At 41.0% G+C, this 27609-nt stretch overlaps 1 protein-coding gene across 2 annotated transcripts; it reads left to right on the top strand.

Moving 5' to 3' along the window:
• Positions 1 to 1546: 1546 nt before the first annotated feature.
• On the top strand, positions 1547 to 25960 carry LOC119651773 (protein dispatched). Of its 2 annotated transcripts, none has more exons than XM_038055527.1 (12): positions 1547 to 2089; positions 2148 to 2598; positions 8681 to 8916; positions 8986 to 9165; positions 9238 to 9329; positions 18151 to 18428; positions 18497 to 18758; positions 22940 to 23163; positions 23234 to 23388; positions 23454 to 23707; positions 23795 to 24733; positions 24801 to 25960. In XM_038055527.1, exons 1-12 carry the CDS (start codon positions 1958 to 1960, stop codon positions 25096 to 25098), a joined length of 3501 nt encoding a protein of 1166 aa, XP_037911455.1. In that variant the 5' UTR covers positions 1547 to 1957; the 3' UTR covers positions 25099 to 25960. The 2 variants fall into 2 exon arrangements, with proteins under 2 accessions (XP_037911455.1, XP_037911456.1); XM_038055528.1 differs by having other exon boundaries at positions 1548 to 2089; positions 24828 to 25960.
• Positions 25961 to 27609: the final 1649 nt, after the last annotated feature.

Raw genomic sequence — 27609 nt, 5'->3', positions numbered from 1 at the left:
CGTTGCTAGCAATGCAATTGTCGTCTCTCCTCAGTGTGCCCCCTATCCACTGCAACTTTCGCCTCCCGATCACAATACGTATAAGCGCCAAGCCTGTGCGCCAACTAAGTTCTTCGTTTGAGACAGGGTCAGACCAGCTACTCTGATTATACGACGCAGGCAGGTGTTATTGAAAGCTTGGAGCTTTTGAGTAACACTGGGGTTCACTTTCCATGTGGTGGGAGTAACAACACAGAAGGAACACTAGCACAGAACAATCGCAACTTGATTTTGGTGTTGAGACAACTACATTTCCAGATTTTAGTCAGGATAGCGAAAGCGGATTTAGCGCTGTTAATACGTCAGATAACAACCAGTTCGATACCACCGTCAACAGAAACATCGCTTCCAAGATATACAAACTGATCGACGTCTTCGATGGTCTACCCATTAATGTAGAGAGAGAGAGTGCGACGATCCGTCAGACTGAGAACCTTGGTTTTGTTGATGTTTATCTTCAGTCCAACTCTATTTACTTCTCTTTCCACATCCAGAGCCATTTGACCAACGTCCATGATCTGGTGAGACAGTAAACAGGTGTCACCAGTGTAGTCGAGGTGTTTGAGGAAGGATGTCATCGTTCATTCAATTCGTCCACGTCTGCCGGAAAAGGCAGCATGAAGAACGTCACCGATAACATGAAGAAATAACATTGATGGCAGGATGCGACCTTGGCGGACTCCGCTTTTGGTCTCAAAATGCTCTGAAATTTTACCTCAGTGATGCACGTAACATTTTGCGTTATCATTTGTGGCTCTGGTAATAGCTATTAGTTTCTGCGGAGTGCCCCTTCTGGGTAGAGCACTCCAGAAATACTCTATGTTTACGCTATCGAAAGCTTTCTTAAAATCGACGGAAAGCTGGTGCAGCGAAAATCTAAACTCCGCGAACTATTCCAAAATGATATGTAGAGCCTTGATGTAGTTTATGCGGCAGGATTGGGAACGGAAACCAGCCTTCTCTCTCTCGGTCAAGCTTTCGACAAGGCCTTTAATGCGTTCCAGGGTTATTTTAGTGATTCTCTTTGCGACGGCAGGGAGCATGCAGATATCCCTCCTATTGTCACGGGCCTCTTTTTTGGGATCTCGACGATAATCACCTTCATTCTTCTATTCTCTGGGAAAGGTGCAGCGATACGGGATAACTTTACAGAAGACCGTTAAGCCCAGCGATTTAACTCCGTTTGAGTGCATTGGTGGTCGAAAGGATTTCTCTTCTACTAGGAGGAACCTAATCGGGTGTGATACGGTTAAGAACCGTGGTGAAGTGCTCTTTCTACCTCTTCAGTTACTCATTGTCGTGAATGAGATTTGATGTGTAGATTATATCGACTTAACTGAAATGAATGAATTTAATCCGTTACGTTCCATGGTAGCAAATGTTGACATTTCAAATCACTTATCAGGTGGCCCGTTGAACTCTGTCAACACTTTTACTCCGAATATTCTGCTCCATATGAGTGTCAAACGTCGAGGGTGTCTTATATCCTGTGCTCGAACCTCCGTTGAAGGGCGCGCTGTCAATCATTGCTCCAGCTCCCGTAGTTCCACCAAGGCTTTGACATGGGATTTGTCAAGTTTGTTTATAAATTAATCTCACCGTATGCGATTAGTTTTTCCGTGTTGTTTTAAGCATTTTCCACTGCTGGATCGATTTTGGCCGCGTTTCATCCTCAAAATGCTATCCTAGACTCGCTGCGTTGCGGGGACAGTGTTCGGCCTTCGTGCGGGCAATGTGCCAAGAGGAATGCCCACCAAGTACAAGGTTGTTAGGTTACTCAATTCTGTTCGATTAAACGCAGGTGAAAATTGCATGAGTCCGTAGAGCGTGCGAGAGTCAAATCAGTCCTTAATGCGAAAGCTCATTCTGCACAATTTTCCACTCATCTCATATCCATTCCAAATGTGCGAGGGTCGTCATGCGTTGGTATTACAAATTTCTGGCACGTCGACCATTCCTGATGGTCCTTGGGATCGGTGTGTTTTCATTGGCGTGCATAACAGTGTCGTTCACCACCAAAAAGCTACCAGATTTCAGCGATGCGACGGCGGTAAGTTGCTTGATTTGGCATTCGTTTCCAATTTAATCAAAATCCTGTTGGCTTGCAGGGGTTCGAGGCTCGCGGGACTGCAATCTCGCAACGACTCACCGCCTGGCGTAATCTTCTAGAAGAGACCAAGGTGGGCGGGAAACTCGTTGCCGATCCCAACGATATTTTCCTGGAACAGGATTACTACAATGCGCAACATCATGAGCACAAGAACAAAAAACACAAGAAAAAGAAAACACAGAAAACGAACAAAAAGAAATTTAAGGAGAAAATGAAAGAGTTGAAGGATTACGCTAGGAACGACACGAAAAGCGAGGGTCCCTCCAGAAATCTCGATGCAAATGATACTTTTGAGTTTGGCAGGCACACGTACGGAATTGATGAGGACGACAATCGGGAAATGATCGAGTCTTCGAATACGAAGTGGATGAGTTTGAGGAACTCGAATCCACCCATTCAGGAAATTGTGAACGTGGGAGGCACTGCTGGATTTTTCTGCGGTGAACCAAGTAAGTAGCTTTATGGGGTTGTTTTGGTGTTTGGTGTGGGTTGAAATGAATAGAGCAGCGTAAAGGGTTAACATTTAGGGCAGTTTTGAATTGAATTGTATGCACTTCTGCCATAACCTCGACTTCATTTAAATTAATCCAGGATCAAGAGTGCCCAGAGTGTAGCGTTAAAATAGGAGTAAAATTAATTCGCAACGGAATTATATGAATGCGAACTTATTAAGAAATTGAATTGAGTTGACATAATTAAAAACAACCAAATCCAAATGCTCAGACAGGTGATGGGGACCCACGGTCTTAGAAGTCTTAATGACAATTGCGAAAGGATTGTGATTTTCTGGAGTTTTCACCGCCTCGTCGTTGGTCGCACATTACGATCAGCAGTAGAGTAAAGAGTTGTTTTTGAGGTGTGCGCTAACCTCTCTGGCCTCAAGCAAGATCATCACTTGATAGTTGCTTGCCTTTGCTTGCATATTGGGTTCTCATCTACGGCCGGGGATTGAGTACTTGACCCTCTAAGTGAAACACGGCCCGTTTTTGTGAACCGATGTTCGGCAGTGGGAAAATTATCTGTCTGACAGGGTAGCCAAAGTGCTGTTTTCAAGTGGTCGACGGCGTTTGAAAAGGGCGCCATAAGATCTGGCTCATTGCGGAAACCAGGAAACTGATCGATGAGCGTGAGGAGCTGATGCCTCTTATTGCCGCTGCCAGTAGGGGCGATCATGAATATCTTTGAGTTCCGGTACCGCACCGAATCTCGAGAAGTATCGTTCTTACCGTTTTGGCCGCATACATTCCGATACATGAAGGTTGGTAATTTACTTTTGCAATTCTGCCAATTTCTTCATCAGCATAATGTTGGCCACTGTATTTTAACGTAATGAAATGAAACAAAAATATTCAGATATAATCTTACAAATGGTATATATCGGTGTGAACGGGTGAAGTCTTCTTCAGAATCTGACGATTGGTTTACACTTTTATCGACTTTCATTATATCAAAACAACAAAAAGTGCCTTTTTCTCGGAGTCTTATCGATGGCGAAAGAGCCTAGAATGAATTCCCATTGCTTATAAACTAACAGCGGCCTGTCTGGAACGTCAGTATAAGCCAGCAGTTGTGTGGACTTGAAGAAGATGGCGCTCCTGGCAATATCTCAGTATTGTGATCTCTTTTCCAAAGCCAGATTAAAAACGAATGTATCATAGGGCATCCTCTTGCTTTAGATCATTGTGCACGGTGGGACGTCTCGAGAATGATGCTGTTGCTTTTATCTGGCATCGCACACTGATCAGGATCATCCTAGTCAGCATTATAAGTTTAGTCGGGATATCGAATGCTATCATAGTCGGTCTTGATGTCGATGAAGAGATGGTGCAACTGATGGCCAGATTCCAACAGCGCCTCGTTCGGTGTAACTAAGTGAAAATCCGACCTGGGCCTGATTTGGCTGAAATGGAGCCATCCGTTCTAACAAGGTAGCGGAGAATATCTAATCGGTGGTACTCAGTAACTGCACTGCGTGACATTCCGCTCTTTATCTATGGGATAGCTAATGAATCGTTGCCACACGTCAGTATTGATTCTCTGTTCCAGACCTTCAACTAGTTCGAATGCACGAACTGTTTTCTACATGCTTGGTGGTGGCAGTATTTGACGGTCGTCCTTAGTTGGACCAAGCTCCAATTCGCCGATGTTCTTATTGTTGAGCAGTTAATCACAATATTCAACCCATCGTTGCCATTTACCCAAGCGGACGGAAATTGGATTTCCCTCTTTGTCCCGCAGGATGAGAATCGAGGTGTATAACTTCATCATGGTGACTTGCTGGTAAAACTTCTACACGTGGTGCGGTTGCCCCCTGTACTTTCTGTTTGATAAGTCACTCCTGTGCGCGACAGAGATCGTTATTCATCTTTGCGTCCCTGCGTTCTTTGAGAGTGCAATATTGCTTGGTATGCAGCATTCCTCCGTTCCATCGCTGAATTACATTCATCATCGATCTAGTCATTCCGACTTTTTTCCGACTGGGTCGGAGTATGTTTGTGGCCATACTAACAATAACGTTCCTCAGATGGTTGTAAAGATGGGTGCTTCACCTCCAGGACCTATATTACATTTGGTTATTGCCCCATTCATTTCCCCTTATAGGTGGATGGTTATAGGTGGTTTCAATTTGCACTTTCAAAAGTGGAGTCAGTATGAGAATTGGAAATGCCAAAGGTCGTATGTAAAGTTCGGCCGAAGAGGAACATCAACGCCAAATCCGAATATCCGTTGTGTCCAGGAGATATTCTGTATTAGGTGGGATCGAAAGGATGTGATCCACTATGAACTTCTAAAACCTGCGTTCAGTTTATGAGACTAGTACCAAGTCCATAATATTTCACCATAACAACACTCCAATAGGTTCTAAGAACGCAATTTCCTTCACTTTTTGGAGCACACATTTTGAGTTCTAGGACTAATCGAGTTCTTTCATTTGATACCCAACATATCCATATTACCCTTTCCCATGGATGGGGAGCCCCTCTCAAACTGAACACAAAATGTCGCCACTGGCTATATGTAAATGGATTCACACACCACACCTTCTCAGAAAATTTCGCGACAATCGGAGCAGCCTTTTTCGAGGAAATTGGATGTTATGGAGAGACTGACAGAGAGAGAGAAATGCTGAATCGATTTTAATAAGGCTTTGTTTCACGCAGGGTTGCTTTTAATAACCCTGTACAAACAAGAATCCGATTCGCTTCTGTTGAATTTTTACCTTAAATCGTAACCGCCGGTTCTGGGTCAATATATAGAGGTTGCTTGTCGCCTCTATTGGTGCATCTATATCAAACGATATATTTCGGGCTTTTTCCCAGGGTTCCTAAGTACTCACTTGACTCTTGAATGACGGTACACGTAACGTGAACGATGCTGGTGGTGGCTGCTTTGTAGTTTGAATCGTCTGACAATGAATATTATTATTGTGCTGGTCTTGGTGCTGGTGGGAACTCGAAGAGTCGGAAGGGTGTGCCTACTGCCGTTTTCGGACTGTCTTCTGGACCCACTGGGATTTGATGGTACGCCTTGGCTAAGTTGAAGATCGTGAAAACACGGTAGTTAGCGAGGTTTTACGTAAAATCGTGGATGAGTGGTATGGGATAGCGGTCTGGAATGGTCTGAGCATTCTGAGGTCTGTAATCGCCACATGGTCTCCATTCGCCGTTGGACTTTGGGACTATATATAGTGAAGAATACCAGCAGCTGTTTAATGGTCTGTAAATACCCTGCTTTAAAAGTGTATCGAATTCTTTCTTAGCAACAGCGAGCTTTTGGGAGTAGTAATGTTCGCATCTTCGAGCAGATAGGGGAGCCAGTAGTGCAGATATGGTGCTGCACATCGTGCTTAGCTGTCTGCGAGAGGCTATTTTTGGTAGTTATGCTATTGTATTTTTGAAGAAGCGCGCGAATGCGAGGGTCAGCTACTTCTTTAAAAATGATCGAAAGACTGACAGTAGAGCCGGTGGCAAGTTTACCTGGGGACCTGATCGAAGTTACGGGATCTATAAGAGATTTATTCTGCAGATCCCCTAGCAATCCAATGTGGTCTAGAAAGTCTGCGTCTAATATGGGACTACTGATATTCGTTATAACGAAACGCCAAGAGAACGTTCGTCGAAGCACCAGATTTATGTATACTTGCCTATAGCCGAAAGTGTATGTGGTTGAAGAATTTTCCGCCGCTAATTTGAATTGGTGCGGAATCAGTTTGTGACTTCGCAATACCGGGAGAACTGAGACTTCTGCGCCTGTGTCGATCAGGTAATGGCGCTTACTCAATGGATCGAATATTGTTAGGCGGCGTCCTGGGTAGGCGCTGCCGGAGCTACCAACGAGTTCAGTTTTTTGAAGCCGTGAACATGCACGGGCTGATACATTTCTCTGCTTTGTTGGCAAAGATGCGATAGTACCAGCAAATTTCAGGTTGAGGTGCCCACCCATTTCGTATGGCGGACTGCGAACGAGTTCGGGACCTACCACTTAAACGCAAAGCTACTTCCGTTGCCACTAGTTTGGACACGGTAGCTGCGATGGTTGCCATCATCTGCTGAAGATCAACAACTTGGAAAACTGCGCAACCAAATAAGGTGTTCTGCATGCTGGGTCTGTGGTTGTTGCGGCTACCGGGCGCCTGTGCTTGCGCAGACTGTGATTTTATTGATGGCAATGGTGATGTACTTGTGCAGTTGGGTGGAAATTTAGCAGCTGTTGGCATTGGCTTAACCGAATTCGAGTTGACATGCAGCTTGTAGATTTGATATGTTGGGAAGCAACTGGCTAGTGGAAGTGGTTCGCTTGCTGCTGCGGAACACCGCTACTGCTGTTCATTGTCTTTTTTGTCGATTTTTTGAGGCTGCAGGTTCTGGGAATTCGGGACCTGCGTTGTTGATCCTTAGCTCGTATCTGAAAAAGTGGGAGCTGGAATCACGGAATTGAATTCAGGACTTGGCGTAACTCTAAAGAAAATAATCGAGAGATCCTCATTTCGAAAGAAATAAGGTTCGATGCTTTTGCCAGATCATGCATCGTATCAAACTGTCAATCCTTGTGCATGCATTGATGATTTGTTGAACATTTGGGCATTGTAATATTGTTCCAATAATGGCAATTTTGCTTGATTACATAGTCGCCGAGCCAAAAATGGGTGATGAACATTTCCAGTGGCCAATTATTGAATTCACGGCGCTGGTTGTCTGGGTTGATGATATGCCGGCAAAAAATCCTAAGGTAGGAAGGCAGAGTTTGAATAGATTAAATGATATTAATAGATTCATTGCTAGACACGGCATGATTATTGTTTAAGCGTTGGCACTGTTTATAATTTAAAGTAAACCGGGATTGGTTAACGAATCACAAGGCACATATGAAAGCATACAGGTACATTCATAATTCTTATCTTTCCATCTAGTCAATGTTAACATGCTTTTCCAAAAATGATGAAGATTCGCTTATGAACAAGAGCAATCAATTGCACAACCTTTAGTGATAGCGTTTCTAAAAAAAGTGATCCTCTTGAATCGACTCTTCCTTGACTTTGGGGTTTTGTAATCGTTTTGTCAATTTTAATCAAGATAGATCTCGACGTGGCAGAGTATGAAAACGAAATTGGTAATCATTTTTAGTCTAATTTTGCCCGCATTTTTCTTAGGAACAGTAATAAAATTAGGCAGCAAAAAAGGTAACCAAAATCGAACAACCATCCAGATATTCGATCCTTATCCCTCATGTGTCAGGATAGCTGAGTAATTAAAGTACAGTTCAGTACATAATTGTCAAAATCAATTGAGCCTTTGAGTGTTAAAAGATTAGAAAAGGGCTGTCCTGATGAAATGATGAAAAACTTGATACCACATTCCCGTGCCACTGAAAACCGCCAGACATAATTTTTGGAGATCTTCATAATAAAGAATAAAGGTTTGAAAAGGTTGCCAATATGCATTAGGAGACGTGCAACTTCCAAGGGAACGGTTCAAATGAAACCGGCAACAAGACCAGGATTGAACCAAAGAGTGGACCAGTTCACAAAGTTTTGGCTGGAGCTTGTGAACTGCAAATACCATAGGTTGGAAAAGATTTACATTCGTGGTTTGGATTTCTTAGTTGCTTCTTAAATTAAAAAAAAATGAATAGATATTGGCTAAAAGTTTTTATTGTATTTGAAGTTTCAAATATTGTATTTCTGGGACACTGGCGTTCACCAATGTGGTATATATCGCCCTAGTCGATTATTTCAATTCAGGCGACACTGATTAAAGCAATCACTTGGTTTCCGAAGTACAAGGAACAATGTATACGAAAACCTATACCTAAACTAAGATTTGATGCTGATCTAGATGCTGATGTTAGACATCATCATCTCTTATTGTTGTTGCCTTAGTTATTCATGGTGATTTAGTGCGGCGTAGAAGAAGTTCCTTTTATTTCGGAATGTATGTTTTTTTTCAAAGATTGCATTTCTTACTATTCTGGCTGTGCCATTTTAAGCTTTTATTAACCTTTTCTATTTCTTTTTTCTCCCCCTTTTTTCAGTGAAAGAATACTCACATATGGTCATTCAAAGATCTGAGTTGAATAAAAATGACTCTAAATCATCGCTGTTTGATATCGACTATTTGTTAGGAATGTGTAATTTAGAATTAGAAATGCAAAAAATCAATCTTTATGACGAATTTTGTGAGAAACAGTCGAACAGTTGTTGTCGTCCATGGTCATTGCCAAATTATATTGCTCTTCTTTCTAATAAGTCGTCATGTTTGGAAATTGACGTAAGTTTCAAATACTTTATTTTCCTGACAAATTTGTTGTTGCTCATTTTCTTCTTTTCTTTTTTACAGAAAGACGACGTTTCTAGTGTACAAAATTTACTGTTAAGTTGTCACGTTTACTATATAAATATGAAATTAAGTAATGACTGTGAAAAATATAGATGTTTTGCACCTGTTGAATGTACTCGGCACGATGCCATCTATAATATCTTCCATTATTTAGCTGATATGAATTTTATAAAATTAAATGTAAGTTTTGGAGTTTACTAGTTCTAATTATGCATAAAATAAGGATTGAATTGATTGAGGATTTATTTTCAGGCCACAAGTATTTATCTGAGTAACGCAATGCTGTTTTTACCTATCGCGAGAAGTCAATCAGTTCTCCCTCTCTTTCGAGAATTTGAAAAGAAGTAAGTGAAATCATTATTTTATATTTTTTATATTTATAATTATAATCGCATAAGCGATTATTTTCTAAAATAATAAGCGAGACTATATCTAAACCGAGCAAGTACGCAGCTGATTACCAATGAAACTTTTGCTATTTTTATAGATTTAGTATTGGTTGTAGAAGAAGAACTTAGTTCAAAGTCGTTTCCAAGTTTTTTGTTACAAAGTCTAAATTCATTGAACATTTTCATTATGCGAGGGTGGTTTCGTTCTATATGATATTAAGTTAGGAGATTTGTTATAATCCTCAGATTAGTTCAATAGTGATATTAATCATTAATACCCAGGTATCATCAACAGGATGTAAATTTATTAAAATTGTAAAATGTTACCGGGTTCGAAAGAATTCCTATTGGAACCTCAATGAAGACGATAACTTGAACAAATTCGTCCAATTTAAGAAACCAAAAGGCGTTATTTTAACTTGGTGCTCAACGTAACGAATATGGTTTCCTTTCACTCCTTATTGGGGTATAGCGCGTCAATCGTACCTATGCGCCATCGCTCGTGGTTATCTGAAATGCACTGCAGTCGATTCTACTGCATGGCATTGCCTGCAATACAATTGTCGGCAGAAACTACGTTTTCTAGATATACAGATTGATCCAGGCTTTCGATGCTCTGCCTATTAATGCAGATAGGGTGACCTTACACTACTGGCATGCGATGCACTCTCGAAGTTGACGTCCGTATTCATGGAGGGCCAGAAGTATTTTTCGGTGACTAGCCGATTTGTCGTCCTGATGCCTGGATGTGCTAAGTCGTGAACCGCGTGGAACACTTCCTTGCGAAAGGTGGCCGGAATGTACGGCCGGGGTCCCTTTTCCGAGTCTTCGTAGCAGAGAGAGAGGTTCTAACCGAAGATGGGTAACTCAAGTACGCGGTGAGCAGTTCTCGATGGTAGGTGCTGTAGTTCCGTTGAGCGGGGTTTAACTGTTTAGAGAAGAAGCTCAACGGCTGCCAGACTTTATTCCTTTTGGTGAAGAGCAGCACCTACTGCGATGTCAGAGGCATCAACAAAAATGGCTGGGGCTGCGTTTTCTCGAGAAAATACCAAGAGTATTGCATGAGCCAGTTGTTGGCGGGACTTGTGAAACGCGCGGACAGCCTTTTCAGACCACACAATCTCTCGTGTGTCCTTTGTTTTAGGGTCAGACAAGTACGCGTTCAAAACGGACTGGTGTTGGGCGGCCTTGGGCAGGAAACGATGATAGAAGTTTAGCATGCCCAAGAACCTCTGCAAATCCTTCGCAGTTTTCGGACGGCGGAAGCTTGAGATCGCTTGCACCTTGTCTGGGTCGGGCTGTATTCCGTCAGGGGAAATAAAATGGCCGAGGAATCTCACCTGTGTCTAAAGAAACTTGCATTTATCAAGGTTTAGGAAAATGCAATCGAGATGGGCTAAGTACTCAGATTCTGAGGAAGAAGCGACCAAAACGTCATCCAAATACACGAAACAGAAGTCGAGGTTTCAGAGGTCCGAGTGAATGAACCTTTGAAAGGTTTGCGCCGTATTGTACAATCCGAAAGTCATCCGTGTTAATTCGAAGAATCCAAAGGGTTTGCATATTACCGTCTTTGGAATGTCTTCTGGAGCTACAGGGATTTGGTGATACGCCTTGATTAAATCCAAGGTCGAAAAGATGCGGCAGTTTGCGAGAGGATATCGGTAATTCCCACAGGGGCGCCATTCGCCGTTTGGCTTAGGGACCATATGCAGTGGGGAAGACCAACAGCTGCCTGAAGGTCAGCAGATACCCTGTTGCATAAGCTGTTCAAATTCTTTTCGTAGCCAGCTTCTTGGGGGGTAGGGGACGCACCTTTGAAAAGATAGGGGAACCAGTAGTGTTAATGTGGTGCTGCACATTGTGCTTCACTGCTTTAGAGAGACTACGTTCGGTAGTAATCTGCCTGAATTTTTAGAGGAGTGGCCAAAAACGAGAGTCAGTAATGTCCTCCAAAAGTACGGAAAGATTGTAGTTGGGGTGAGATGAGATTCTGCCTGACAAATTAAAGTTGGTTGTGGAGTCTATAAGGGACCTGCTCTGCAAGTCTACCAGCAACCCATAGTGACACAAGAAGTATGCGCCTAAAATGGGGAAGCTGACATCCGCCAGGATCAGGCGCGAATTTACACGGGAGCGTACATCTGGTAGCTTTTTCGCCGAATCTACGATGGTACCAACAAATGCTTGGGTCCGTAGGTTGTCTTGATGACCTGCTACCCGATCGTCCTTTTCGAGCAGTAGACCGCGAGCGAACTCGCGACCTGCCGCCCGAACGCTGATCATCCAGCGTCGCCCTCATCTCTGCCATTCTGGCCACAAGGGCGGCCATCTCACGCTTCAGCTCGCCTAATTCATCTGGAGGCTGCTGGACTGCCGCTATGGTGGCTGCCAGCGCCTCCAAAGAACCGGACACGCACGCGAGGACTGCTTCGGTGCTCTCCGAAAGTCGTCCCAGCCAGAGCGACTTCACCAGGTCGTCGTCGATCTTGCTCCCACCCAATTGCCTCATTTCGCGAAGCAATTGGCTGGGAGTTCGATCGCCCAACGTCCAACCTGCCAGTAAGTGATCCAGCTTAGCTGACTCACTTACCGACAGGCGCTTGATCAGCTCGGTTTTTAATAAGCTGTAGGAGGCCGACTTTACGATGTCCGCCACCAGGAGGATGGAATCCACATCTAGGCCCACAATGGCGTAGTTGAATTTTGTCGCGTCCGCTGTGATTCCGGACATCTAGAATTGCGCCTCCAAATGGACGAACCACAGCTCCGAGTTCCTTCGCAAAAGGGGAGGGACGCGCACAGCTAGGGCGGTCACCTGAGGGTCTGATGGGCCTGCCGCGTCTTTGTTGCCTAGCGACATGACAAAACGTCGCGATTTGAGTCGAGGACGCAACTGTAAAGAATTTTAGTAGACTCTAATTTGACAACGGCAGACCGCATCCCCAAATGCCCGTACGAAAGAGAAAAGAGAAACCACGGACGCACTTCGGAGCGGATGCGAAGCGAAGACCAAAATAAATAAAAACTCGTCAAGAGAGCGGAACTTCAACGATGAAAATTTTTTAAAAAAGAATATCGTCGTCGTCTGTTGCGGCGGTTCTATAATGATTATTTATGTTAACAAAAAATTACAAAAAGAATAAAGACTTAACCTATTTAATAATATAAGTTGTTGTTGTTGGTGGCTGTTGAGATGAAGACTATTGTAGACGCTGCTCCTGCGGTTGTTGCGGCTGCTTCCCGGGCGACTATGCATGCGCAGACTGTAACTTGTTGATGACAACGGTGATGTACTTGTGCAGTCGGGTGGAATTTAAGCGGCTGTTGGGATTTGCTTAACCGAACTCGACAGTGCGATGCAGCTTGTTGATTGTATATAGGCGTGAGAACTGCACCTTTCTTCAAAACTTCAGTTATTTATGGGTGAATTTTCCTCGGAAAATTCCTATCATAAAATTCATCGGCATACTTAAATTCGTTGAAAATTGATTTTTTACTCTTCTTTGGAATTTGGCCTTTTGGGTGGCGAAGCCTGGAAAATACGCCAGAAATGCAGGAGTCACAGAAATTCGCTTGTACTTTTCGCCACTTCACGGCGCGAGCTATCGATCCAGCTTGTTTCCAATCGATCGGGCGAGTTCTTCGAGGTCACCAATTTAGAAGTCTAGAGTACTCTCCGAATTTGATCAAGGAGGAATATAATAATAAACAGTCCTGAGAATTTCATACTATATATAGAAAGTCCACTTCGAATAATCTCCTATTTTGTTTTTGACTATGGAAGATAAACTGATTATGACAAACTTCAATAATTTCCACTCGGGGACATGCTATCTACACTATCACGAAGAGTAACACTTGATTTATTGAGTGCTCTAGTGGAAGGGACCGCCAGTCCGAAAAGATTCTATTATTTTGTTATTTAGTTTTACCATGCCATCATCATCAACGGGAGAATAACTGGTATCTAGTCTATGCCTGCTCTAAAAGATATTCCATCCAGTCTAGGCCTGCCCTAAAAGATATTACAGACATTCGGAGCACCGAGATCCACCAATTCGATATCCCTAAAAGCAGTCTGGCGTCCTGACTGAGGCAGAGTCTGCCTCATCTTCTTTTTCTACCATAGATATTGCCTTTGTAGACTTTTCCGGCTGGATCAGCCTCACCCATACGGATTAAATGACCCGCTCACCGCAACCTAATGAACAACTAAACGATCATGGTATCGTTTATAAACTTTGTATTTTTATAGGCTATGGAATCGTCCATCATGTAGGGGGTCAAAAATTCTTCTGTGGATTTTATGTATTTTTATGCTAAGAACCCAAGTCTCGAAGGAATACATGGAGACTGGGAAGATCATTATTTTGTAAAGTTAATAGTTATTATAAGCTGAAATTGGCTTTGTTTGCTATCAATAACCGTGTGCGGATTTCATCATCGTAGCTGTTACCGGTTGTGATTTTCGACCCTAGATAGGAGAAATTATCAACGGTCTCAACGTTGCAGTCTCCTATTTTTATCCAACGTGGCCACCTTGTACTTCGTCTTATCTTCATTAATGTGCAGCCCAAGATCTCACGCCAGTTGCTGCCCGTTTGATCGGGATGGAGGCAGACTGCACACCACGGGTTGTTCTCCCCATAATGTCAGCATCATCAACATAGACCAGTAGTTGGGTGGACTGGCTTTAGCGATTCTTAATAATAATTGTTTAAGACTAAAAGCATTTTCTTTTATTTTCATAAAAAGCCACCAAACGAAAGTTGTGTACAAAAAGAAAGTAGTTAACTTCAACAGTAATTGCTAAGTTTGCTTCTTCTAGTGCGTTTAAGATGTTTATTGCTCTTGCATTCGTGCAAAGTGGTAATTCTTTTAAGAATTGTCGCTTTGTTGCGTGAGGAATAAAAATCGAAAACGGGAAAAATAAATAATAAATACATTCAGTAATCTCTCTCGCACTTTAACTTTAACAGATAAATTATGTTTAAACTTTACATGCTACCGGCTCTGCTTTCCCCCCAGAATACGATGTCTGGTAAACACTCCTTCCTGTCTTATAAATTCTGTTTAATTCATCAGCTACAGAACAACGCGTAGGAATGCGAAAATCTGACGATTTTATAACTTCCCTCAAATCACCGCATTCCAGTATGTGGCTGTACGAATTCCTATAAGTTGTATCGTGGAATTTCCAATCGCGAGGTTTCCTTAAATTCCTCCTTAACAATCGAACGTAGCCACTCAAAGGAAGAAATTCGTTCGGTGAATACTTGTACTGGTATTCCGTCTTGTTAATGTCGTTGATTTCTTTCTCAATATATTCCTTGTCGATTTTAGCGTCTTTGAAAAATCGGTTATACAAAACGGGACTTCGCTTTTCTATGCGATCGATGAACGAGAAATATTCTTCATTCGCTGGCTTGATTGTAGGATGATCTGATAAAACCTTGGGCAGCGGCTTATTGTTTATATTCAAATTGTTAGCACAATTCCCATCAATTATCAGAGGATCCTCGGAGACAGCTGTTTTTGCTTTGATTGACTTCGACGACGGATGCGTGATGTAGTCTATCCCATAGACGGTTGTGTATAACCTGCGACACTGGGGGCTAATTGGATTCATAATTTAGTGAGAACTTTAGATTTATTTAGGCTGTTGATTCATGAATAATTATATAATGACGAGATTAACAAAGTTTACTATAAATGAGAAGTTATTGATTAAAATTCTAGAGAGTTGTCACTAAATTTGAAATTTGCAAAGTGTTTGGTTTGTCGATAGTTGATTTCTGTATCGGATAGGATAGTATAATGATGAAGAGCAAATCCTCTGCTGAGCTGCGATGCTTTGTGGAGTCATTGTGTTTGTCAGTTTAATGCATGTTTAAAGGAAGCTGGCAAGTTCTTGAACGCAAATCCCCGAATTAGTCACCGGAACATCCAACAGAATCCTATAAACTGTCTGTATGTTGGTAAAGTAGTGTTTGCTCCTAAGGCGCCCCACTATCTCCATTCCGCAATTAGCAGGCAACGTAACCGGTTCAGCGTTGGAGTTCTACGATGAAGGGATATTGCAAATCATAAACTGAGCACTGGAGCATCGCGTTCTATTTTGCGAAACGAGCTGTGTAGAATAACTCATAGGGATTGTTGTAAGGACTGTTAGAAATGAGAAAGCACTGAAGTAATAATTTGAAATGTTATGAAGGCCTGACGTTTGTTGTACGATGATAACCTCTTAAAAGTTTGCCAACGGGGATTGCCAAAAAATTACGTTTGCTATTATGGTTCGGTTGTCGAGTCTGCTCTATCTTATGTCCGAGTAGGCTATTATCAATATCTAATTTGGTATAGAAATCTTTCATTAGATCACTATAATTTCTGGGCTGCATTGAGTTGCTCGGAACGCCTAGTTCACTTACTATTCACTCTTTTGTGGAATATAGGGCATCCACACAGTCAGATTGTGCTTCAGTTTCACTGTCGTCACACATAACGCTGTGCAAGTGATAAGCTCACAGCTAGAGTTGGGCAAAATCGTAATGATGATTACGTGATTGTAATCATAATTATCCGAGCATAAATTCTTGGCACCCTTGGAAATAATCGTTGGCGCAACAATCCATATTGGATCAGGGCCTGTAAGTGTTCATTGAATACCGTAACGGTACACTATAGTACACTGCAGGAGGCAATGTGGTCAGCATTGCACTCGCCTGAGGTTATTACCGTGCTTTAACTCAGGTACTCATTTGCAGCTGAGTCAACATCCAGTCACGATAACAAATTCCTCTGCTACCAGTGCAATTTGAACCGCGACCTTCCACTACGACAGCGCATGGCTCTAATCATTTGAGCTATCCGGACTTATTGATGTTCGATCGGTACACACACACATGTTCAGAATAATAATTAAGTCATTTTTATAAGATCTTAAAGGTTTTATCTGAGTCATACGGATCTACACATTTTGCTTGGACTAAAGATGTTACCTGAATTTGTGCCTTAGGGAGAAAGGTCGGGTAAAACACATTTTTAGTATCAATAGCAATTAGCAATGCAATGTATAGATCTCTCCTTTGTTTCACCCAATGTCAGAAATAAAATCAGCTTCAAAAAGTGCTATCCGCATGACCGTATTGTGTGAAAAAATTTTACACCTTGCTTTCGCCTCCTTCCTGTAGCCCCCCCCCCCCCCCCCCCCCCCCAAGAAAAACAGAAATTCAGTTGTTTTTAAAACGGCTTTAACTTATATCAACACAAAACCTTAAAAACATTTCCAATTTCAATTTGCATAACTAACTAAACCAATTGTTACTTACTCCGCCCATCGTATCTAATCCACTAAATTGTTAATTAAAACATTTGCAAACCACTTAGCACTTGCGCAGAGCACAAACAACATCCATCCTAATGGTAACTACAGTGATTCCATATGATTCCATGATTATGATTACGGTGATTACGATTTCATGATTACATGATTGCAATCATAATCATGGCCCGTGATTACTATTACAATCGTGTAATCACAAAATGAGGCTTATTTTTAATTATAATCGCGATCATAATCGTAATCATGATTATGATTTTGTCCAACTCTGCTCACAGTAGCGAGATAAACACAAGACGAACACAGCCATGGGAGGCTGACACTCTAATCCCTTAAACATCGCCCCGTCAATGTGTTGCTAACCTGTTTTTGGTCGGTCTGTGCTTACCTTTTATGTACACAACATTAACAACCTTACTATTGTAATACTCATCAATCTGGGTTAGATTTCTGGAATCAGATTCCTACCCGGAAACCGAGTTAGCTCGAAATTCAAATTTTCTCTTTAAATTCGGATGCCCTTAATGCCAGAAGCTTTAAGTTGTTGATTTGTTAGACCATACTTTAAATTTGCGCAACGGAACGGAAGAATGCTGCATACCGAGTAATGTTGCATTCTCAAAGAACGCGGGCATCATGCGCCCTCTTCAACCTGGCCCTGGAGAAAGTGGTTGGCGATGCCGATGTAAATGCGTGAGGCACCATCCTCTTCAAGTCCACCCAACTATTGGCCTACGCTGACGATATCGACATCACGAGAAGAACAACCCGAGATGTACAGTATACTTTCATCCAGATTGAGCAGGCGGCGCGAGATCTTGGGCTACACATTAATGAAGGCAAGACGAAGTGCATGATGGCAACGCCAGCGCCAAGAGAGAAGAATCCTCCGAAGAATTTTTGGTCCCCAACATGAGGATGGACAATTCCGTAGTCTACATAATGACGAAATCTGTGAGCGATATGACGACTGTCTGATTGTGAATAAAATCCGGCTCAACAGGTTGCGGTGGGCGGGTCACCTAACCCGTATGGATGAGGATGATATAGCCCGGAAAGTCTATAAGGGCAATATCTATGGTAGACGAGGCAGACCCTACCTAAGATGGAGCGATGGCGTAGGCCAGGACGCCAGACTTTTAGGGTATCGAATTGGTGGACCTCGGCGCAAAACCGGGATGTCTGGAGTTCCTTATTTAGGCAGGCCTAGACCGGATACCGGTTGTTGCGCCGTTAATGATGATGATGATAATGAGTTTACACTTATATGAATTTTTCATGAATAAAATTTAAGTTTCAAGTGTTAACTATTCAAGACAGAATTATACTTAAAAGTGAAAAACTAATGGTTTTGGAGAACAGTTTAGCCAAACTCCACAATGAAAGAATAATTTGATGTAAAAAGTTAATATAATATGTCATTTTCTCTTACAGGACTCTTGCGAATGATTATGTAGAAATAGTAGCAATAGATATGGGCCTTAAGAATGTATTATTCGATGAATGCTTGAAAGTTGACTTTTGGCTCTTACTGCTCGGAGCAACATTTGTAATGTTTTCTATATGGATATACACATCATCATTATTCGTAACGTTTATGACTCTATTGCTCATACTGTTTTCACTTGGTATCGCATATTTTGTATATATGCTCGTCTTCGAGATACCGTTTTTCCCGTTTATGAACGTATTGGCTGCAGTAGTTATAGTTGGTATGTACACATATTACACTAGAATAGAATACTGGTAATATCCGCAAATTTACATTTTATTCGCTTAGGCATAGGAGCCGATGAAGCATTCATCTTCATAAAAATATGGCGATGCACCACTGAGGAGAGAATACGAAACTCAGGAGGAGGCCCAACATTATCATCCCCGTCAACTTCATATTCTGATTCAACGCACAGGGAGACTTTGAATAGTTTGATGGCTACAACATTGAAACATGCAGCTGTATCGATGTTAGTTTCATCATTGACAACGGCGGCCGCATTTTATGCATCTTATATGACGCAAATAACGGCGATTAAATGCTATGGGTAAGTGTTTTTTGAGTAAATCTGTCTTACAAGTTTGGTTTTCATCAAATTAATACATAAATGCATTTATAAAAAAACTTCTTTATAGAGCAAGATGTGAACCATAATATTATTTGAAGATTGAAAATACTTATTTCTGCGTTAGGCAAGGGAAGGTTTCATCCATTGCATGGGCGTCTCTTTTTAATATCAATATTCCTTTATTCCGGACATTGAAAAAAAATCACTTGAAAGCTTTCAGAAGAGAATCCTGATGATATATTTTCCCTTTTGTTCCATGACGTTTTGCCATCTTTCAGTGAGCTCTATAAATCACCGTTCGTATAAGCAACTATTTTTATTGGCCACTTCATCTAAATTTACTCCATTTAAATAGTTTTGGACAGAGCAAAAGTGTAAATCTGACGCTGAGTCTTGTGAGTATGTTGGTTGGGACAGCACATCTCTTTCAAACTCTAATAATTCTTGCCATGTTCTTTTGTATTGTCGTGATGGAACACAGCTCCTTTACGATTGTGATGAACTCCACGTGTTTCTGAATATCGCAGATACGTGAAATCAAATGAACATCTTTGGGTTTATGAGGAATTCAAATATCGAGCTTGTTTACATATTGCAACTTTTCTAGGTGCAAGTGAGCACTTTTTGACTAACCTTTAAGGTTTCTACAATGTTTTGCGTCCTATAACGTGAGTTTGATTTGATCCCTGCCATAATTTTGTTGTTATCAATTACGGTGGGCTGTTTTGCTCGAGGAGCATTTTTAATAACAAAATTTCCAGCGCAGAATTTTTTAAACCACTGACACTGTCCTTGACAATTGGACTTGACTTGTTAGCACTGATGAAGGGAACAAGTGGTTCCTGAAATATCGGTATTTGCAAGAATAAATATCTACACCAACGAAAAAGAAACAAGTTTTTTATTATTTCAAATAATTAATCGTTGAAAACACCGCACAATTACACTCAGATCGTGAAACTTGTCAATATTTTGCCGCGATTAACTACAAATTTCGTTGAAAAACGGTTTCAAGGGCCTACGAACTCTACAACTGGGATAATAGATTTTCCGATGGCAAAGATCTAGTGCAAAAGGAGACAATGGACAAGCACCAGTTAGATGAATATTCTTGTGATCCGTGACATGACTGAAGGAGATTACCGTCTACACTGTGGAAAATTGCTGTACAAGTCGGAATATCTTATGATGGTGCCAAATCAATATCTGCAGACAATTTGGGTTATAGTTGTCACTGAAGCCTTCAAACTCCCAAATCTTCCAGTGAAGACCGATTGACATGAAATTTGGGGTGGGAGTAGAGAACAACAAACGATGGTGCAGTCGTCCCAGTGGAAGTCAAAAAAATTACTAAGACCAGAGAAAGCTCGCCAGGTGAGATCAGCCGTCAAAGTGGTGCTCACTGTTTTCTTTGATCCGAAGGATGGAATCCGTGTAGATGTGATATTAACATCGCCAAACATTGCCGTTCTCTGTAGTACAATTTGCGGTGGCGGTTGTCAAAAGCCTAACCGACGCCAATATCGCCAAATATCGATCAGTGTTACGATTACGTTGTTCTTTTGGCTGGCTTTGGCGTAGAAAAATTATTTCAGGTTTGTGTTCATCGACTTTGAACTATGGGATTATTGACAATGCCGAGCAAAGCAATAGAAAATGCATATACGATTCCCTATTTTTTGTGTATGAAAATATCTTGCTTTTTTTGCTTTTCTCCTTCTCTTGGATTAATTCAGGCATGTTTACTTATGTGGTTGCGGATGACTTGATGAATGCTCCACGTGTTTGAGTAACACTGGTGGTCACTTTCCATGTGGTTCAAATAGTTGCATTTCCAAATTTTGCACAAAATAACGAAGGCTGCCAATGCGTCGGGTAACATCAAATTTGAAACCGCCGTCAGCTGAAACAACCCTCTCTTGATACCCAAATTGATCAACATCTTTGGGGTGTAAATAGGGAAAGTACGATGATCAGTCAGACTGAGAAACTTGGTTGGTGTTTCAATGGGCATTTGGCCGAAGTCCATGACTCGGTGAGAGAGCGAACAGGTATCATCAGCGTAGTTGAGGTGTTTGAGGAAAGGTGATGTAGTCCATTGAACGCCAGCTAGGCAGTATGAAAAACGTCAACGATAATTAGAAGAAAAAGCATCAATGACAAGATGCAACTCTAGCGGACCTCGTTGCAGTACATAACATTTTCGATCAAGCTTTCGAGATGTTTCGTCGTTTGCCTTTCTTCGGAACCTTAATGACTATCCCCTTCTTTCATTCACTGGAAAGATTTCAGGTTTAAATCTGCAGAAACTACGCTACAAACTATGGATTAATTTTGCTCGGTAAAGGCTTGCAGCTTTACTTTGTTTGAGTTCGTTGATGGCAATGAAAATTTCGCTTTCGTTTGAAGAAGCAGTTCGTATCCGCGTGTTACGGTGGCTTATCATGTTATGATGTTATACTTTCAAGGTCATGGGGAAGTGCTCTCTCCACCTCCGTAGCTGCTCATCATTGCAGATTAGAAGTTTACCGTTAATGTTTCCCAAGGAGCATCACGCAATGGTGGAATTCCTTTTATCATCGCACACCCTACGTTGAACTTCTCCTTACTTTCTACGGTAATGAAACACTAGCGCGTCGCAAAAGACATTTTTGGTGATGGCTCATTGCTCATTAATATTCTCGCGCGGGTTGTTTAAAGTTTGTGTCAAATGCATAGCAAGTAAGTTTTTCCACTGCTGGGCGACAGCCGGACCTATGAGCAGATGTAGTAACGACACGCAAACATTGCGTATACTCGGAAGACAACTCCTAAATCTACTACTCATCGCGATATGGCCGATGGTTAGATGTTCGTAGGCGGTCACTCGAAGCCCAACTGACCTTGTGGTAGGACTTTCCTCAAACATGTGATAGAGGGGCATGATCTTGGTGATCATAACAACGGTGAAAGCCTTGTAGATTTCTACAACTTCCGCCGCATTGTCGTCGGCGGCATATGCTTCAAGCAGAGAGTCTCAAAGCCTACCGCAAATTCAGTTGGGGTTCGACTAACAACGAATAGCTATTCAGATTGACCATGTCGCGATTAACGGAAGATTTAATAGTTGTTTTCTGAATGTGCGCAACAAAGAGGCGGTAACATCGGTCTTGAAAGGGATTATTAGAGTCGAGCAGTGGGAAGTCTTTTTTGCTACTCAAGCGATGCAAATGTTGAACGCTCTGAAAATGTCGATCAGTACTGGGTTCCCATAAAAACGCCTTTATTTCTGGTGCAGATAAGGTTGTCAGCCATGTCTGAAAATCTGGAAAATATCGAAGGCGTTGAACAATTTGTATATCTCTGACGCGTTGTTTTTGCTGGCGGCGGTCGATTCAGTAACAGCGCCAGCTAATTCGATACAGTTTGATATATAATTATATTGGGTTGGGGAAAAAGAAATGTCCTATTTGTGATGGAAATTTGACGCTTTATTAAACATACTTAGAATTATCCGATTTAAATCAAATATGCGCCGTTTTGTTCAAAAACTTATTGCCATTTAGAATGCGACTTCATTATTATTCAATCAATCCCCCCAATCAAACGGTTTCAAACGGTTTTATGGTACCCAGTTCCTGGCCAATAGAGCGAATGCTCACATGCCGGTCTACTTGGATGATTTCGACGATTTTATCGGTTTCTACGACGATTGGTCTACCAGTACGGGATGTATCTTCGACATCCACTGCACCAGAACGAAATCGATCGAACCAACACTGTGCTGTGCGAATCGTTACAGTATCGGGCCCATAAACTTCACAAATTTTTTCGGCCGCTTTCGTTGCATTTTTACCTCTCAGGTAGCAAAAACGTAAAATATGACGAATTTCCTGCTTGGTGGACTACATTTTTGACGCGCTATAACTTGAGACTGAAACGTACGATCACAGCACTGTCAAAGAGACACTTGTAGCGCAGATTGTCGTCTTCAAATCGCCGTATAGTATGACCCGATGCGATAAGTACAAAACAAAATATGTTTAAGTGTCGCCATCTATTGCCAAAATACGACATTTCTTTTTCCCCAACCCAATATGTAGCGAATTAGGAGCTTTTGGCAATTGCTTAGGAACAATTCAGACATGTACTTGAGATGCGCTCTTTTTGGTGAATTTCAGAATATTCGCTGGAACTACTATAATAGCGAATTATTTACTTATGGTAACGTGGACCCCAGCATCAGTATCAATTATGGAAAGGATACCATTTTCATTGGAAAGTTGCATGTCTGCAAAAGTATCACAGAAATTACACAAGTCAATTACCCGATTAGGAAAACTTGCAGAAGACTTCATTATAAATGCAGTAGTTAAATTATCAGTATTGTGGATAGCTTTGCTAGGTGAGTTGTGACTGTTTATTTCGTAACTCTTAGCTTCATTTCAATTGGTCAACGCCGTTAACTTTTACAGGTTCGTTAGGGATAGTCAGTATGGTTATAGTTTTATATTGGCCAAGTATACAACTTCCTGACACACCAGATTTCCAACTATTCGACTCGAAACATCCATTTGAACTATACGATATGAAATTCAGGGATAAATTCTGGTTTGAAAAATCAATAACGGTAATTACGAGTATTTAAATTTATTCTCATTGGACCATCTTTATTTTCAATTAATTCCTTTTCAGTCTGTAGATAATTACAATTTGCCATTGCGATTCGTTTGGGGCGTGAAACCGATCGATAATGGGAACTATTTGGATCCATTTTCGCGTGGAGAATTGTACTTTGACAATAATTTTAACATGTCTTCGAAAGAATCTCAAAAGTGGCTACTTGAATTTTGCAAGAAGATAAAAGAACAACAATTTTATCAGTATTCATTTGGAATTTTAATGCCAAATTGTTTTATAGAGAACTTTGTATCTTGGATGAATCGCGAGTAAGTAATTGAATATTTTTCGCGCTTCCTAATTGAAAATGATTGAAGGCAGCTATAACTGATTTTCGTGTTTCTATTCAATTTCAGATGCTTTGATCCTATGGAGGAAGTAGATCGCTCACCATGTTGTAAAACCTCAAAGTTTCCATTTGAACCAGAAATTTTTGAAAAGTGTCTGATATTAAGCTTGACGACATTATATGCAACACCACGTGAGTTTTTCACTCCAGGCGTTGCGGGTCCGAAATTTAGGCGACCCGATTTTAAATTAAACATGACATTGTCTCCGGAAATGAAGGCACTAATTGTAGAATATGAAAGTAACGTTCCGTATACTCTAGTTTATTCTGATGTGGAGACGTTCGTTTCTGAGGTCGAAAAGTGGTTTAGCAATGAGATGAAATCTGCACCCGTAGGAATGCAAAATGGGTGGTTTACAAGTGAGCTGACATTCTTTGACTTGCAAGATACGCTTTCGAAGGGAACGGTGGTGTCTATATTAATATCGATGTCAATATCTCTTGGTGTTCTGCTGTTTGTAACGTTAAACGTATTGGTCAGCTTCTACGCTGTCATCACAATGACTTTTAGTATTTTTACAACAATTGCAATATTAATTCTACTTGGATGGAAACTGAATATTTTAGAAAGTATATCCATTAGCACAGCGATAGGATTAGTGGTCGATTTCAGTCTTCACTATAGCGTACATTACCGATTATCCTCTAGTGGTAGTAGAGAATCGGCAACAATTTTTGCTATGTCGCGTATGCTCGGGCCGTCAGCGATGGCAGCAATAACAACTGGAGCAGCTGGAGCTTTTATGATGTTTTCTACTATTCTGCCATATATCCAAATTGGAATCTTTCTGGTGATCGTTATATCACTTAGTTGGATCTACGCAACTCTGTTTTTGATGAGCCTGCTCAATGTAATTGGGCCACAATATGGTTTCATGCAATTCAGTTATCCGAAGATTGGCAAGCAGCGCAAAAAGAAGTTGAATGGAACGGATTTTAGGGAGAGGTAATAACAAATATTTTATTGAACTCTATTTCATTACTTAATTTTTTGGTTCTTGTGTTATCGACAGAGCTAAGAGTTCGCTTACAAATTTCAGAAAAAACAACACAGTAGTATCTGAACAACTGCTGACCCCATCCAGTTCAGCGGTGGGAGATCTCATAAATTCCGAGACCCATGAGTTGGACTCATTGACATCCAACTCAGTTGCAACGAAGCCAACATTAAATTTACCAGAAATACCTCAGGCTTCCGATTATGAGCGTGTATTCAATCGTATAGCTTCCCTATCGAAGGAGTATCGTAGTCCATCTACAGGAAGTGCGGTAACTGTGGTTTTGGTTGACGATCATGATGGAAAAATTTAGTTAGAAATGATTTCAACTCTTTGACATGAACCCCATTGTAGAAACGATTTTAATGTTCATTTGTTTACTGTGCATTTTTTATATTAAAACTTAAATTCTATTTAGAGAAACAGTCAATGGATCACGTATCTGTAATGTTTTAACGAGTATCTCATTTTTTAAGCGAACGGTTTTAGCATTTAGGGTTTTTCTATATACATTGAGAGAGATTTTTCTCCGTTTCATTTCGTGGTGTAAATACGAGTCTGACTGAGTAAATTAAATTATCACCAACGATAAACAAGTGTTTGGACGTGACTACTCAAAATGAATAGAAAAAATAGATTCAATGTTTAGAAGATAATCTAATACAAGATTTAGTTTCATAAAATCGGTAAATGTCTGCGATGGGAGATACATTGTATTCATAAATGTTGTTGGTTTTCTTGCTTATCAATCATGGCGGAGCCCATGCTGAGGGTAGGCTCCGAATATTTCAAACTCATCCTGTCGCTTTAGCTCGTATTGACGCTAGATCTCGCTGGCTTCCAAAATACGTTTATACTTAAATTTTAATAAAAAAACCAAATTAGTTGAAAATGTACGTCAAAGAGTTTGCAAGCATAAAGTATTATTTTACACAAATGTTAGTATAAGGTAAATGATATTGAAGTGAAAATGTATTAGTGATTTGACATAATTACGAAAAAAGACATAAGGCCTAGGTAGTTAATTGCGTATATGCAATAATATAATTTCATGTTAGTGTACGAAAAAGTGTGGTCAACTTAATTGTTTACTGTGATATGTTATAGTATAAAAACAACAAAGACGATAAAAGCGTTTAATGTTCTATGATAATCAATTTGATGGTAGAATAAAAAATGATCAGAGTGAAATTATGCGGTGTTTCCAACGATTAATTAATTGAAATAATAAAACTTGTTGTTTCTTTTTCGTTGGTGTGGGTATTTATTCTTGCAAATACCGATATTTCGGGAACCACTTGTTCCCTTCATCAGTGCAAACAAGTTTGCTCATCTATAGACATTATGTTCTATTTATACTACTCTATACTATGATATTATAATTACGACTAAAAACTTATATCTAGGTCCTGAAAAAGAAAATAAATATTTAATTTAACTACCTAATAGCTAATGTATCTTAAAACTTATATCTAGGTCCTGAAAAAGAATATTTAATTCACTTCCTAATAGCTAATTCATCAATCCTAAAACAAGACGAGATTATTTTACTTTAAGAGTTTTCTAAACAATGGGGAATAGCAGTTACCCAAATCTGAGTTCAACCTAGTGTCAACCGGTTGTTTGTTGATGAACCAGCTTTCGTAAGCATCCAGTTGGTTAGTCTTTCTTACTTGCTTTAGGACTTTCAAGTCATCAGCGCTTACTTTATGGCCGCATTCGACCATATGTTTTGCCACCATAGATTTAGTGGGTTTTCGGGAGTGCTTTACAGCCAGCTCTGCCTCCTTCATGTGCTCCCTAAATCTAGTGGTTGCCAATCTTTTTGTCTGCCCGATATATACCTTCGGGCAATCCGAGCAGGCGATTTTATAGATGCCGCTCATCTCTTCCACCGTTTTTGGATCTTTTTCCCCCGCCAGCTGGGTTTTTAGCTGGTAGATACGGCTTGATCCTACCAGCTGTATGTCAAACCTTTTCAATGTCCTTTGTATGTGTTTGGACAAGTTTGAGAAGGTGACACTTGATCTTTTCTGAGCAGTTGAGGTTGATTGTTGGCTATAGAGTGTAGTAAGATTACTACGTTCTAACCTTCGGGTGTGTTTCTTAATCATTGTTTCTATGGTGGAGCTGGGGTACCCGTTCTTCATAGCCGTGTCCAAAATATAGAGTTTTTCGCTCAGGTAGTCTTCCTCAGTGAGCGGAATTGTTAAGAGGCGGTGGATCATGGTGCCATACGCAGCCATTTTGTGTTGGTAGCTGTGGAACGAAGTAGCCGGGATGGTGCGTTGAGTGCTGGTCGGTTTCCTGAAAATAGAAAAGGTAACTTGTCCATTTTGACGTTTGATTGTCAAATCTAGGAAAGCCAATTGATTATTTGCTTCAATCTCATGGCTGAATGTTATTTTCGGGTGCAGCGTGTTGATTTTTTCCAGCATATTTTGGATATTTGTGTCTGGGATCACTGCCAAAATGTCGTCCACGTACCTGAACCATTTATTTGGCAATAATCCATCCTCCTCCATTTTTTCCTCTAGTGATGCCATGAAAATTTCACTAAGGAGTGGGGAGAGGGGATTGCCCATCGCTACACCTGAGGTCGTTTTGAAATATTTACCCCTGAAAGTGAAATAGTTCTCACTCATGCAGAGGGAAGCCAACCTCGCATATTGTTTGGCCTTTTTCCTCCATTCTGGGGTCGAGCCAAACCGTAATAGCCACTCTTCAAATTTTGTTATGGCTTCTCTTACAGGCGTGCTTGGGAATAGAGCTTTGACGTCAAATGACACTAGTCGTTCATTATCCGCCAAAGTCCCCACTGCAC

This window comes from Hermetia illucens, chromosome 3, assembly GCF_905115235.1.
Source record: "Hermetia illucens chromosome 3, iHerIll2.2.curated.20191125, whole genome shotgun sequence".
Taxonomy (NCBI): domain Eukaryota; kingdom Metazoa; phylum Arthropoda; class Insecta; order Diptera; family Stratiomyidae; genus Hermetia; species Hermetia illucens.
The sequence above is the reverse complement of the archived record's forward strand: the minus strand, read 5'-3'. Positions and strand labels throughout refer to the sequence as shown.

What these genes read in the sequence shown, in the direction of transcription:
- LOC119651773 (XM_038055527.1), top strand. Translation starts at nt 1,958, where the DNA reads ATGCGTTGGTATTACAAATTTCTGGCACGTCGACCATTCCTGATGGTC. An exon ending in TTTCGAGAATTTGAAAAGAA is followed by an intron (nt 9,330 to 18,150) that starts GTAAGTGAAATC and finishes TTTCTCTTACAG; the next exon opens with GACTCTTGCGAATGATTATG. An exon ending in GTATCTTGGATGAATCGCGA is followed by an intron (nt 23,708 to 23,794) that starts GTAAGTAATTGA and finishes ATTCAATTTCAG; the next exon opens with ATGCTTTGATCCTATGGAGG.